This window comes from Echinops telfairi, unplaced genomic scaffold (assembly GCF_000313985.2).
Source record: "Echinops telfairi isolate 266 unplaced genomic scaffold, ASM31398v2 ScPeMD7_7469;HRSCAF=8507_1, whole genome shotgun sequence".
In the NCBI taxonomy this organism is placed as follows: Eukaryota; Metazoa; Chordata; class Mammalia; order Afrosoricida; family Tenrecidae; genus Echinops; species Echinops telfairi.
This window is the reverse complement of record NW_022111373.1, coordinates 97,962,316-97,976,773: the sequence shown is the minus strand read 5'-3', so window position 1 is coordinate 97,976,773 and position 14,458 is coordinate 97,962,316. Positions and strand designations below refer to the sequence as shown.

The window sequence follows — 14,458 nt, the reverse complement described above, 5'->3', positions numbered from 1 at the left end:
AGCAGGTGACCTCAGCAGAGGCCCGGTGGGCATTCACACGGCCGGTGAGGGGGTTGTGGTCATGCTTTATTTAAACATAACACCAAGTCTCTGGAACCTTACTGTGTCTGTGAGAAGTGGGTATAGTTATTGATGGTGTTTATTAAATGTGTCATGGTATTTTGATTTGCAATTTTAAAGAAAATACATCGATTACTGTATTATTGAGAGGTTTAAGATAGCCTAGCTTTAGAATAAAACTTCCAAGAAAATATATAGAAGGGACAGTTTTACATTTTCAGCTTTACTAATTAGAGTGTTCTGTGGTTTAGCCAATTTTGTTTATCTGTAAAACATGTATTTATATGAATTTCTTCCTAGTGCTATATATTGTACATGGGAAAATATTTTGGAATCTCCTCTGAAGTAAGAATTGATATGCAACATTTATTCTAAACTGCTTGTTTTTCAGCAAACGTTTTGATGCTAAATTACAGTCAGAGTCGACTCTGAGTGGAAAAAAGAGAGGGCCAGATTTTGAAAGCACAGATGAACCCATTTTTGGAAAGAAGATCAGAATAGAAGAGTCAATTACTGAAGACGTAAGGTAATATTCCCATTGTCAGAAACATGGTATACCATTGAGTCCATTCTAACTCAGCAACCTTGTAGGCAAGTAGACATGCCCCAAAGAGCTGCCAAGGCGGTAATCTTTATGGAAGGAACACTGCTTGGCTGCTAACCGAAAGATCAGCAGTTGGTGGGAGATAGAAGTGGCAGTCTGCTTCCCTACAGCTTTACATCAATCAAAAATCCCGTGGCTTGGGTCAGGTGCACCATGGTCCTCAAGGTGACATCTTTGTAACGCTAATACATCTTGGACAGCAGATTACCCAGTTGTATATTCCATATAGCACTAGAGAGACTTTGAATCTGAAGATTCCTGTCAATGAGGGATGCCCTTGGATATTTGTGAATGAAATAGTGGCTTTTCCTTTAGTTTTGAAAACTAAAACTTGCCAGAAGTTGGTGCTATTATCCAAGATTTATGGCAATGATTTTCCTTTCTTTGCATCTTCCTTCTTCCATCTCTAATTCTAGTTTGGCATTACCATTAAAAATGTATGCTTTCTAGGATGTTTTAAAAACCATTTAGTTGTTGTTATACCTAGCAAATTTAACTACTATAAATGATGTTGTGGGTATGTTACTGAAATGTTTTAAGATATATCATTGACCTAAGGTGATGGAGTAGATTATAAAGCAATATTGGTCATTTAAAATCATTATTGCATCTGATAACCACTATTGGGTTTTACTTAATTAATCACTGACTATTAGAAATCAGAGTACAGTAAATCAGAGAACAATGATTCTTGCACAAATTTACCTGTTTTTCTTTAGTTGACTCACAGTTATATTATTTCTTTAGAATTTGAAGAGAACCTAGATGAGCATAACTTATTATTTTAATGAGAATCTTGAACACTCTTAGAAGCATCGAATTAGGCTATTTTATTTTGCGCCGTTGTAGTGGTTTTTATAACCAACTTTATGTTTTCATCTAATGGCAGTCCTTTGTAGATGCACTTTTACCAAAATAACATTGGAAGTAAGCTGACTTAATTTTTGAGCAACTGATTTGGCCACATAGTCTGTATTTGTAACAAAAGCTATTAACTGATTATTTTCAGTTCTCAGCGTGTATTTGGGTAATGTAAATAATTTTAATATTGGGGGGGGTTACAGACAATATGCTACACTGAAGAAAAAGATTTTAATAGCGTAAGTTTAAAAATTTAAATTAATGAGATTTCCTTAACAATACATGGATGACCTTTATTAGCTAACCATAGAAAAATTATTTTGTGTAACTTTAACAAATTTTATTTTAGTTTGGCAGAGCTGATGCCAAGAGTGAAGGTCCAAGCAGTTGAAACTGTTGAAGGGTGTACACATGAGGTGAGCACAAAGAAAGTGGGAGTTTTTTCTCTGTAGTATGTCGTCCAGTGATCTGTGAGTTCAGCCTCCAGGGTTTTGGAAAGATTAGGTCGTCTCTGTGGGGTGCATGTGTCCTGGGGAAGGCGCTATCATCAACCTGGGCTCCAATCCTGGCCCTGTTCATTATGTAACTACAGTCTGGAGTAAATTTCTTAATGTCTTTCAACATTGGTTTTTAATTTGTAGATTTGGAATAAAGAAATCTACCTCATGAGACGGTTGTGAAAATTATGTGAGAAAATTAAAGTATCTAGGGCAGAGTAGATGCTCAGTATGTGTTCGTTCCCCTACTTGAGACTGTGCTAGGCCGACTTGACTAGAGAGAGAAATCCAGAGACATGTATAAGAAAGCGCTTTTTATCAAGAACTAATTATTGAGAAAACATCCCAGCCCAGTCCGAAACTAGTCCCTAAGTCCCTCTTCAGACTCAACACAGCCATATGCAATGGTGCAGAATGCAGGACGATCAACAAGGTGGTGAGTGAAAGTTGTCTGCATTTAATGACGGGTTCTGGCAGCAGTTGGGGTCAGTCAGCAGGAAGGTGAAGGCAGAGAGAGAGAGGCAGGTTCCCCAGGGCCCTCCTTATGAGAAAGCCACACCAACAAGGAGGCACCATCATGCTGTGAGCTGACTGACAGGTTGAGTACCACCCCTACACTTTTATTTATCTTCAAGTTGACATGAAATCGTGTAACTACTGCAGTCCCCTTGTTCCGTGTCTTGCTCTGATAACTGGAGAGTTGCAGTTTCTTTGTTCTACCACAAGATGGTGCTCACTGATAGCATACTTGACATGGATGATTATAAACCTCCAAAAAACCAAATTCAGTGCTAGGGATACAGACTTTTAGTGGCCCTGTAGGAGAGGGTAGAACTGCATCTCTGCATTTCCAGAACTGAAACTTTATGGGAATAAAAGCCTCATCTTTCCTCTGCTGAGCCACTAGTGGTTTTGAACTGCTGACTTTGTGGTTAGCAGCCCAACAACACCAGGGCTCCCAAGCTAAAAGCAAACACTGCTATTAGGTTGATTTTGACTCATCTAGGACAGAGTATGGTTTCCAAGACTATATATATATATATATATATTTTTTTTTTTAAATAATTTTATTGGGGGCTCGTACAACTGTTACCATGTCTCATGTGAGCGGTTACCAAAGGGTTACCTCTGAAGAGGAGGACTTTAACAATCAAGTCGATAAGATGACACACACTGTGGAGACTGGTCCTCCTCTTTCCTCTGCCACTCCTGTTATCGTTCAATGGGCAGATGAACAAAGTGGACATGGTTATGCATGGGTTCATCTGTCCTGGATTCTCTGTTTCCAGTTCCTATTTGTACCAGTATACATCTGGTTTAGCCGGATTTGTAAGGTAGAATTGGGATCATGATAGTGGGGGTGAGGAAGCATTTAGGAACTAGAGGAAAGTTGTATGTTTCATCGATGCTACACTGCACCCTGACTGGCATGTCTCCTCCCCAAGACCCTGTAAGGGTATGTCCAGTTGCCTACAGATGGACTTTGGCTCCCCACTCCACACTCCCCCTCATTCGTAATTATATGATTTTTTGTTCTTTGATGCCTGATACCTGATCCCGTTGACACCTCATGATCACACAGTGTAGTGTGCTTCTTCCATGTGGGCTTTGTTGCTTCTCAGGTGGCCACTTGTTTATCTTCAAGCCTTTAAGACCCCAGACACTGTATCTTTTGATAGCCAGGCACCATCAACTTTCTTCTCCACGTTTGCTTATTTACCCATTTGTCTTCAGCAATCGTGTCGGGAAGGTGAGCATCATGGAATGACAGTTTAATAGAACAAAGTATTCTTGCGTTGAGGGAGTACTTGAGTAGAGGCAAGACCCTTATATCACTCCATGCACAAGAATGAACTCAGACCTCGAGGTAAAACCCCAAACTATTAGGGCCATCAATGAGAGAATTGCAACCAACCTGAGAACTTTGTCACAGGGAATTTCTGCAGGTAGATATCCATTTTTTCCAGCACCACTTGTTAAAGAGGGCATCTGCTTCACATTTGATATTTTGGGGGCCCTTATCAAAGATAATTTGTCTCTATGCTGATGATTTTATTTCTGGGTTTTCAGTTCTTTTCCATTGGTCTGAGTATCTGTCATTATACCAATACCATGCGGTTTTGACCACTGTGGCTGTATAAAATGTGCTAAAGTCAGTGTTCTTGAGGAGTTCTCTGCTAATTCGGGGCTTCTTCCCTCTCCATATGAAGTTGGTAATTAGTGTTTCCATTTCTTTGAAGAAAAATGAGGATAATTGTATCGGGATTGCATTAAATTTATATAGTGCCTTGGGCAGAACTGACGTCTTTACTATATTGAGTCTTCTAATCCATGAGCACGGGAATCTCCCATTTGTGGAGGTCACTCTTGGTTTCTTGTAACTAGTGCTCTGTAGTTTTCCTCATATAAATCTTTTGTTCTTTTAGTCAGGTATATCCCTAGATATTTCAGTTTGTGCTTTGCTATTATGAAGGGTACCAACTTTTTGATCTCATCTTCTGTGGTTTTGTCTGATATGTATAGCAGTCCCATAGACTTGTTTGTTGATCATGTATCCTGCCACTCTGCCAAACCCCTCTATTGCTTCCAGTACTCTCCTTGTGGAGCTTTTGGGATTTCCATATATAAAGTCATATCATCTGCATATTACGATAGTTTCACCTCTTCCTTCCTCCCGTGAATACCTTTGATGTCTTTTCTTTGCCATATGCTGTTAGCTAAAACCTTCAGTATGATGTTAAATAAGAGTGGGGAAAAGGGATATCCTTCTCTGGTCCCCTTTTTCAGTGGGATTGTGTTTGTGTTTTCTCCATCAACTACTACAGTGGCTGTTGGTTTTTCATATGTAGCTTGTATTATCTTGAGGAATTTTCCTTCCATTCCTATCTTCTTGAGTGTCTTCAGTAGGAATTGTTGGGATGTTGTCAAATGCTTTTTCCACATCTATCGATATTATCATGTGGTTCTTACAGTTTTTCATGTCAATTTGGCAAATGATACTAATCGCCTTTCGTATATTGAACCATCCCTGCATCCCTGGTTCGAATCCCACTTGGTCATGGTGAATGATTTGTTTTATATACTTTTGTATTCTATTGTCCAGTATTTTGTTAAGGATTTTTGCATCAATGTTCATTAGGGATATTGGTCTGTAGTTCTCGATTCTTGTGAGATCCTTGCACGGTTTTGATATGAGAGTTATAATAACTTCATAGAAGGAGTTCGGGAGTTTGCCATCTTTTTCTATGTTCTGGAAGAGTTTGTGTAGGATTGGTGTCAGTTCTTCCCTGTATACTTGGTAGAATTCTCTAGAATTCTGTAAAGCCAAATGGTTCAGGGGATTTTTTTGTTGGTAATCCCTAGGTAACCTTGTCTATTTCTTCTATTATGTGTCTGTTGAGATTCTATCCATCAGGGATAGTCTAGGGAAGGATTGTTTTTCCAAGAATTTGTCCGTCTTCCAAGTTGTGGAATTCATTGGTGTACAGTCCTTCATAGTACTGTGTAATTATCCTTTTGGTTTCATTAGGGTGTGTTGTAATGTCCCCTCTTTCATCCCTCGTCCTTGTTATTGAAATTTGTCCCCTCCTTTCCTTGGTTAGGCTTGCCAGCGGTCTGTTGATTCTGTTTATCCTTTCAAAGAACCAACTTTTGCAGCATTAATTTTTCCATAGTTTTCTTTTTTTCCCTCTCCTGAATCTCAGCCCTGATTTTTTTTTCTTTTGCTTTTAGTAGGATTGTTCTATTGACTCTGCTCTAGTTGCTGTAAATTTTGTGCCAGCATATCAGTCATGAGTCTCTCTTCGTTTTTCATGTGTGTATGTATTGTGAAACTTCCTCTGATGACTGCCTTTGCGTGTCCCATAAGTTTTGGTACATTGTGTTCTCAATGTCTTTGGTTTATATAAATTTCCTAATTTCATCTCTGATCTGGGCCTGTACATAATCCTTTTGCAATAGAGAGAGAGAGGTCTGTATGATATAATTGTTGAGGCTGTGATTTCTTTTTTGGAGTGTTTGGTTGACATATTTAGCTGGTCTCTTGTTTGGGGAATGTATGTTTAAAATGCTTAGTGGTTCTTTGTCTACAGTTCCCTTGAGCATTATATTGTGTCCCTCATCTCTTTTTATGGTTTGCACTTTGAGGTCCATTTTATCCGAGATTAGGAGTGCAATCCCTGCATTTTTTTTGAATTGCTGTGTGCTTGGTATACTTTTCTCCAGTCTTTGAGTCTCAGCCTATTTTTGTCTGTAGTCTTGAGATGTGTCTCTTGAAGGCAGCAGATTGATGGGTTATGTTTTCTAAGCCAGTCTGCTAGCCTCAGCTAGCCAAAAGCCCCAGCTCCTCAAACCCTAGTGGATCTGTGCCTACTTAACTTTATGATGCTCCTCTGTGACCCGGCAGTGGTAATTTCCCTCTTAGTAACTCTCCTCAGATGATTTTTGCAGAGTTCCTCTGCTATGTGTTACTCAGTCGCCATATTCCCAGAAGCCCCAGACTATACATCTTTACAGGATAAGATAACCTCATTTTTCTCTCACAGCGGGACTGATGGGTTCTAACCAATGACTTTCCAATTAGCAGTCCAATGCTTAACGCAAAGTGCAACCAGGGTTCATTAGAATTTATAATATAAAATATTTCAGATAATTGGAGAATCTCATAGAAAGCTCACTGTATAAGCAGGATAATTTAAAATGACTAATTCTATTAGAATTTTTCTAAAAGACAGGTTTTGATAGAGCTTCAGGACCTTAGCTCTTAAGATAATTTTTCTCTTAAAAGTCCTTTATGTTCCTTTAGAAATTACATTTAGAAGATGCAGATGTGATTGCCCGTTTGACCATTTATTCACAATTTAGACCTTGTTCCATCCTCAGAGTTTACAAAAGGCCAAAACTGAGTCAAAAGAGAAACCTAGTTTCAGGAGCATAGAAGCGCTTGTCCTCCTCCACAATTCTCAAGCCCCCTATTCTCTCTAGTCCATTCAGTGTCTTAGTGGGTAATGTTACTTTTTATTTTACTTAAAGCATTAAGGATATTGAATTGGATTGCCTTCTGATTATAACTTCCTGCAGCAAGCTTATCTGCACCTTTCCCATCCACTCAAAAAACACTACCCTTTCCAGTGTCGGGGGTAGTTCTGCTCGTGCTCTCGGTGTATCTTATCGCACCTCCACCAGTCTTTGAGCTTTCCATTTCCCTTGTTTGTTTCTACAGTCTCTTTTTCTCTAGTTAACCTTTGCTGAGAATGCCTATGAGTTGGATTCCACTCGATGACAGTGGTTATTTCTTTTTCTTTTGGTTTATTAACATGTAAACATTCAAAAACTTCCCCTTTAGTTCTGGATTTCTATCCCATCACTGGAGTCATTTATTAGATACCTTTTGAGCGCCCGGTACTTGTTTTAATTCACTGAGTACAAAGAGTTTTAACCAAAGAGACATGGTTCTTGGTTTCTTAAGACTTTCTGTTCAAAAATCGGAAAGATTTCTGATTGGTTGCTTAACCTTCCATTATCTTTTAATCCACTACAGTTAGGTTTCTTCTCCCTCCCTTCCTTTGAACTGCTCTGGCAAAGATCTTTAGTTGCAAAGTGTTTTATGTGACTGTTGTGCTACTTTTCTGTATTCTCCCTTCTTAGTATAGTTAGGCTTTTATTAGTTCCTTAGATGTTGGTGTTACCCAGTCTGTTTTCAGAGAATTAAAACAATCCTTGATTCCCATACATATAAAAATAGAATGAAAAAAAAACTCCAGTTAAATCTCAGCGATTCTAAAATCTTGTTTGCTGCTTGTTGGTGCATTTAGTTTATGTCGCAGTATGAAGTGAGAAGATAAGGAGGGTCGACTTACTAGTCAGTACGGCCCCATAGATTGAGAAGGCGCATGCCATCATTTGGGGTCTAGTGCTCACATTTGCAGAGCCTGAAATTTTATTTTGTCAGTGTTGCCTAAGGTAGACTCATTTTAAAATCATTCTCATAAATTGAAATATGCAAAAGAATATATTTCCTTAACTTAATGGCTACATAATCCTCTCACTGTCAAACTACTTAGAAATGAGAATTAGAAGCTGAGAATAAGCTGGTTGTCATAGTAAAGGAGGACAGATAGTCTGCTCTATGAGTTGGAATCAACTCAATAATAGTAAATTTTTGGTTTATAGCCTTATGAAAAGAGTGATGAATACTATTCCTGGCCCTCAGAAGTGTTCATTAAGAAAAACAATTCACAGTTAACTCAGTTCATATGCTTGATAAACCTATCAGATTCTAACTTTGGGGCTTTGCTGTGTAGATTTCATTTAGATACCATACCTCTGATAAATTCTTCATACTGGTATACTAGATTAGGCTTCATAATTGACCAGGTGTTAATTATATAGTCAGGTTCTTGTCCTCTCGTACTAAAATGACCGTCTTGGGTCACAAGCTTACCGAACTGTCTCACTACTTCTGAAGCAGTCATCTCCTTTAACTCCTACTTGTTGACAGTTTGCTTTTAAAAATTGTTCCTAATTTCTATGCACGGCTTACTTTTCCCCTGGGGATTATTTGTACACTAGTTAGATACCTGCTATATAGTTTGAAACATGAATGTTGGCAATATTAATTTTTAAATTTTGGAAATGTAGGTAGATTGTAAACTGTTGTACAGAGGAAATCATAACTAGAGGAAAATGCTAGTTTCCTTAAAGAAAACGAAGAGTATCATTTTATTCTCCCTTCCCCCTCTTTTATTGTGTGTGTGTGGTGTGCCTATTTAGTTTTCTGAGCATTTGTTCTCTATTGGTTAGTACATTAGGTGTGGAAAATACAAAGTTATATGGAGAGGTCCTAGACTTTTAATTATTTAGGGAGGTAATATGTAACTTTTAATTACTTTACCATGAAACCGAAGCTAGTACAGTTATTTTTTCATATTGTGCCTTGAGCTTTTTGGCCTCATTTTAAAAGGCATCATTACTTTTAACTTCCCACCTTCATTGATTAAATGTGTCAAATCAAAGTAATAACTGTGTTTTTTTAATGTTTTGGTCATCAGGTTGCACTTCCTGCAGATGAAGATTATTTACCCCTTAAACCCCGTGTTGGAAAAGCAGCAAAGGTATGTTTTGGGTGATAGAGTTTATATGGATATATGAGTATCTATTTCTGAGCAATCACAAAGATAAACTTAAAGGAACTTTTTATACTTTCCAGTATACGTGCTGAGGAGTTCCAGGGGACAAATACAGAGAAAATTTAGTCAGTAATGTGCCATATTTGAAACCAAAGTTCATTTTATGAGCTTCTTAAAAAATAGTGATTTTCAACCTTTAAAAAAAAAATCTAATAAAATTTATCAACCTCTTCTCTGGGGGGGAAATCTTTAAATACAGCAATTTGTGTGTGTGTGTGTGTGTGTGTGTGTGTTTGCACGCTCGCGTGCCCAGCTTTAAGAAATGTATAAAAGTCTAGTAAAACCAACTATATTGCTTGTATTAAATTGATTTTGATGTCCTGCTAGACATTAGTAGATAAGCAGATTTTTAATGTAAAAATTTCCAAGTCATATTCTTTAAGGTAATAATATGTTGTGGTAAACAAACATGAACTCTTTTTTTTTAAAAAATCATTTTATTGGGGGCTCTTACATATAACTATCCAATCATCCGTTAATGTCAAGCAGACATGTACAGTTGTTGGCATCAACAATTTCTAAACATTATCTTTCTTCTTGAGCCCTTTGATATCAACTCCTTTCTCCCCCTTCCTCCCCCACTCTGCCACCCCTGTGAACCCTTAATCTATTATGTATTATTATTACGTATACATATCTTACATTGCCCATTCTATCCCTTCACCTACAATCCTGGTATTCATCCCTCTTGGGGAGGGGGTTATTCCACCTCCCTTGCTATCTGTTTGCGCACACACACACACACACACACACACACACCCCGCCGCTTTCCTCCCCTTCCCTTTCTCTACCTTCCTGGAATTGCTATTCCAGTTACTGTTTCTCGGGTTTGTCTATCCTGAGTTCCGTATATAGAAAGCTCTCGTCTGTGCCACTGTATGTACACCGGTCTAGCGGGATTTGCGAGGTAGGACTGAGATCATAATAGTGGGGGGAGCATGAACTCTTAAACTTAAATAAACCTACTTTTAAACTGCAGTGGTGGTGGACATACCTGACCTTTGGCTTCCCTGTTGCTAGGAGGCAGAGTCAGACAAACCTCCATGGTCCATTCTTTTTTACCTACTCTGACACAGACCATTCCTCCCACCGCCACTTTACATAGATGCTGGGTTCCATAATTCCTTGCAGTGGCGACACAAAACTCAGTACTCACGGTTAAGGGGCTTTACTAGGGTAGCTAATAGATTACCTCAATTAAAGATCAGCAAACTATATGGATACAGTCATTAGTCTCATCAGCCTGCAGCCAAGTCTCTCATTCAATCTCTCAGTTATGGGTAGCAATCTTACCCCAGCCCCCAATCTCTGCCACATGGTCCCTGGCCTTTGCCACCATGGTGCAGTAAGCCAGCCCTCCTGTCACTCTATCTCACAGATCCATAGTCTTGGGCCATCTCAGGAGACGATACCACCTAGTCTTGGTGTTTCTCCTTTGAGTTGCCATGCCAGTCTCCGATGCATCTGGTCTTAGTAACTTCTGCCACTTTAGGCAGTGATTTGGAATGTGTTTTTCCAAGGTCACGGTTTCTGTCATTGCAGCTGCTTTGAAGATGGTTGAGCCAAGGCGTGTAACCGATTCCTTCTCTGCGTGTTACACACACCCTATTTGCATAGTCCCAACCAATCATTTGATGAGTATTACAGAGCCTCGGGTACAAGAGCTGTATTTAGAAATTTTACTCTAGCACACTACTTATCAATTCTCATTATCTGATATTTTGCATCTATGTCAATAGTAAAAAAAATTCTTCTGATTATTTTGTACATTAATGATGTGTGTATGTTAGAAACAAATAACCAGGTGCAAAATGAAGGTTATATGTTGGCTCTGATACGGTTATTGTGTCAACTTGGCTAGTTCATAATGGTTTGAAAGTTAAAAAGTTATATAATGATACGGTTTGGCAATTATACAAGGATACAATCAACCTCAGTTTTGTAATATATATTCATCCTCCATTTTTCCATAATGCCAGTCTGCATGACCACCTGGTCTTTGGAACCTAGCCAGGTTGATTTGTGAGAAGTGGGTGCGTATGTATGTTTGAATTATGCCCTTGTTGTCCACCTTGCTAGATGAATGAGTGAGGAATCTCATTTTCCAAAGCCTCAGACTTTCTGTCTTTCAAAGGAAATATCTAATTGAAAGGTTGTTGTGAAGAATAGTAATATGTGGGGATATTAAGACAGTAAATACCACAAAGCATGTTTTTGATATATGGTAATGATTATATTTTTATTAATGGGTATGCAAGTGTAATGTAATAATGGAACAGGACAGCAAAACTAGTTTCTCTGCTTCTTGATTGATATTTTTTACTGTTTCTAATTTTTTCTAGTAGTTGGCTAATTTCCCATATAGAATTGTATGAAGAAATGCTTGCAAAACCCTAGTGGGGGAGGTTGGGGTAACCTATCGATTTTAGCTGTGTCCTGATATGGAAAGGTATTTTCCTGCAGACGATAGCACTTTGTGTCTTGTAGGAGTACCCGTTCATACTCGATGCTTTCCAGAGAGAGGCTATTCAGTGCGTCGATAATAGTCAGTCTGTCTTAGTGTCTGCACATACATCAGCTGGAAAAACTGTATGTGCCGAGTAAGTAACTTTCTTATTTTCATTTGTTTTATTGTTATTTTTTAATCATTTTATTGCGGGCTCATACAACTCATCACAATCCATACATACACAATTGTATAAAGCACATTTGTACATTCATTACCCTCATTCTCAAAACATTTGCTCTCCACGTAAGCTCCTGGCATCAGCTCCTCATTTTTCCCTTCCCTCCGCACTCCCCCCTCCCTCATGAACCCTTGATAATTTATAAATTATTATTTTGTCATATCTTGCCCTGTTCGACGTCTCCCTTCACCCACTTTTCGGTTGTCCGCCCCCCAGGGAGGAGGTTATATGTAGATCCTTGTAATCTGTTCCCTTTCTCTACCCCACCCTCCTTCTACCCTCCCCATATCGCCACTGGTCCTGAAGGGATCATCTGTCCTGGATTCCCTGTGTTTCTGGTTCCCATCTGTACCAGTGTACATCCTCTGGTCTAGCCAGATTTGTAAAGTGGAATTGGGATCATGATAGTGGGTGGGAGAGGAAGCATTTAAGAACTAGAGGAAAGTTGTATGTTTCATCGTTGCTACACTGCACCCTGACTGGCTCATCTCCCGCGACACTTCTGTAAGGGGTTGTCCAGTTGCCTACAGATGGGCTTTGGGTCCCCAGTCCACACTCCCCCTCATTCATAATGATATGATTTTTTGTTCTTCAATGTCTGATACCTGATCCCTTTGACACTTCATGATCACACAGCCTGGTGTGCTTCTGCCATGTGGGCTTTGTTGCTTCCGAGCTAGATGGCCGCTTATTTACCTTCTAGCCTTTAAGACCCCAGACGCTATATCTTTTGATAGCCGTACACCATCAGCTTTCTTCACCACATTTGTGTATGCACCCATTCGTCTTCATTGATCGTATCTGGGAGGTGAGCACACAATTGTATGATTTTTTCTTTTTTGATGCCTGGTAACTGATCCCTTCGGCACCTCGTGATCACACAGGCTGGTGTGCTTCTTCCATGTGGGCTTTGTTGCTTTTGAGCTTGATGGCCGCTTGTTTACCTTCAAGTCCTTAAGACCCTAGATGCTATACCTTTTGATAGCTGGGCTCCATCAGCTTTCATCATCATCACCACATTAGGTTATGCATCCACTTTGTTTTCAACGATCATGTCAGGAAGGTGAGCATCATGGAATGCCAGTTTAATAGAACAAAGTATTTTTGCATTGCGGGAGTACTTGAGTTGGAGGCCCAATGTCCTTCTGCTACCTAAGTACTAAACCTATAAATATATGTACATAAATCTATTTCCCATGTTTTATTTTTTTGTTGAGTCTATAATTGTTTTACGTCTTTAAGGAAATGACCAGTGTTTAGTGTAATCCTTTCTTTCTGCCTGAATGCCTCCTAACAATATTGTGTGGTTTTATGTGAACTGGTGTATAGAGTCATGAACAATTTTTAAATGTTTTCCATCATTAGTGTCTGTGATTATACAACCTGCTTTCTTGAGGAAGAGGCTTACATAAGCTCTAAGGATACACAGCATGACCAAAACTTTTGCACCTTTCTGTCTTCTCCTTATTGCACGTTTCCACATCTGCAAACATTGGGTTCCATGGAGGAAATGTAAATAATGATGAGGAAATAGACTATATTTCTTCAAGATTTATAAATTTTTCTATAATTAAAAAATTCCAAGACACTCTTTTTTTCGTTTTCCACTGATTATGCCTGAGATTCCAAAGTTATCCCATCCCCTATATTTTTTATTCCAAGTGTGTCCTCTCTTTTTTTGTTTATTAAAAATCAGTAAACCATTGGCCTTGGCGGAGGACTAGCCTGCTTGCCCGGCCAGCCTGGCTCCATTTTTTAGATACCCCCTGGGAAGCATCCAACCCCACTCCTTTCCAAGGCCCTGGGCGCCCCCAGACCCAGGCCAGAGCACAGCCCTTTCTGCACGCTGCCACACCGTGGAGTGTGGCATCTAATTTTCTTTTCTTCAATAAAAAGAACTAACCCACCCCCAAAAATCAGTAAACAAAGGTTAACTCTCAAAAGGCAAGTTGAGATAAACCTAATATTCTAAGAATGGGATAAAAACCAAAAAGAATAGAAAGTTTATTCCTCATCATAGATCTTGAAAAAAGAAAGTTTTCTTTTAAAGCTAATTATTTTTTTTAAATCTGTGTTTTATTTTGTTGTCTCACTTAATGGAATTAACAAAAAAATTTTTCCTGTTTGATTTCTGCAGGTGTTTATTTTCTTTATTTTTCTTGCTTTGGGCATTACTTGTTCTTTGTCTAGTTTCTTAAAGAAAAATGAGGTCATTGGTGTGAGACCTTTTTCTTTTTTCATACATGAATGAGTGAATATGGCTGACCTTGTTCTAATGGAAGCATTGAGTGCTATTAATTTCCTTCCGGTAGCTTTAGCTACATCCTACAAGTGTTATATTAATATGATTGGTTTTATATGTTTTTGATAGTTTCAAAAATAATGTATTTGATGCAGCATTTTTTATGGCACCATATTCTTTCTACCTGAAGAAATTCCTATAGTATTTATTTCGAAGGAGGGTAGACAAGTAGGGAAGGAGTGGCGCACACTAAGCCCCTCCTGTTGTCACCTATTTCAGCCCCAGAAGCAGCTCCTGGCCCCACTGACCGACACCCCCCC

General features: G+C 38.9%; 1 protein-coding gene across 1 annotated transcript in view; it reads left to right on the top strand.

The window, feature by feature from the left end:
• Positions 1-14,458, top strand: part of MTREX (Mtr4 exosome RNA helicase) — an 81,993-nt gene that overhangs the window by 2,488 nt on the left and 65,047 nt on the right. The window contains exons 2-5 of the mRNA XM_004703615.2: positions 452-586; positions 1,875-1,941; positions 9,072-9,134; positions 11,697-11,809. Coding sequence (XP_004703672.1) covers positions 452-586; positions 1,875-1,941; positions 9,072-9,134; positions 11,697-11,809 — 378 coding nt within the window. The remainder of the gene's footprint in view (positions 1-451; positions 587-1,874; positions 1,942-9,071; positions 9,135-11,696; positions 11,810-14,458) is intronic.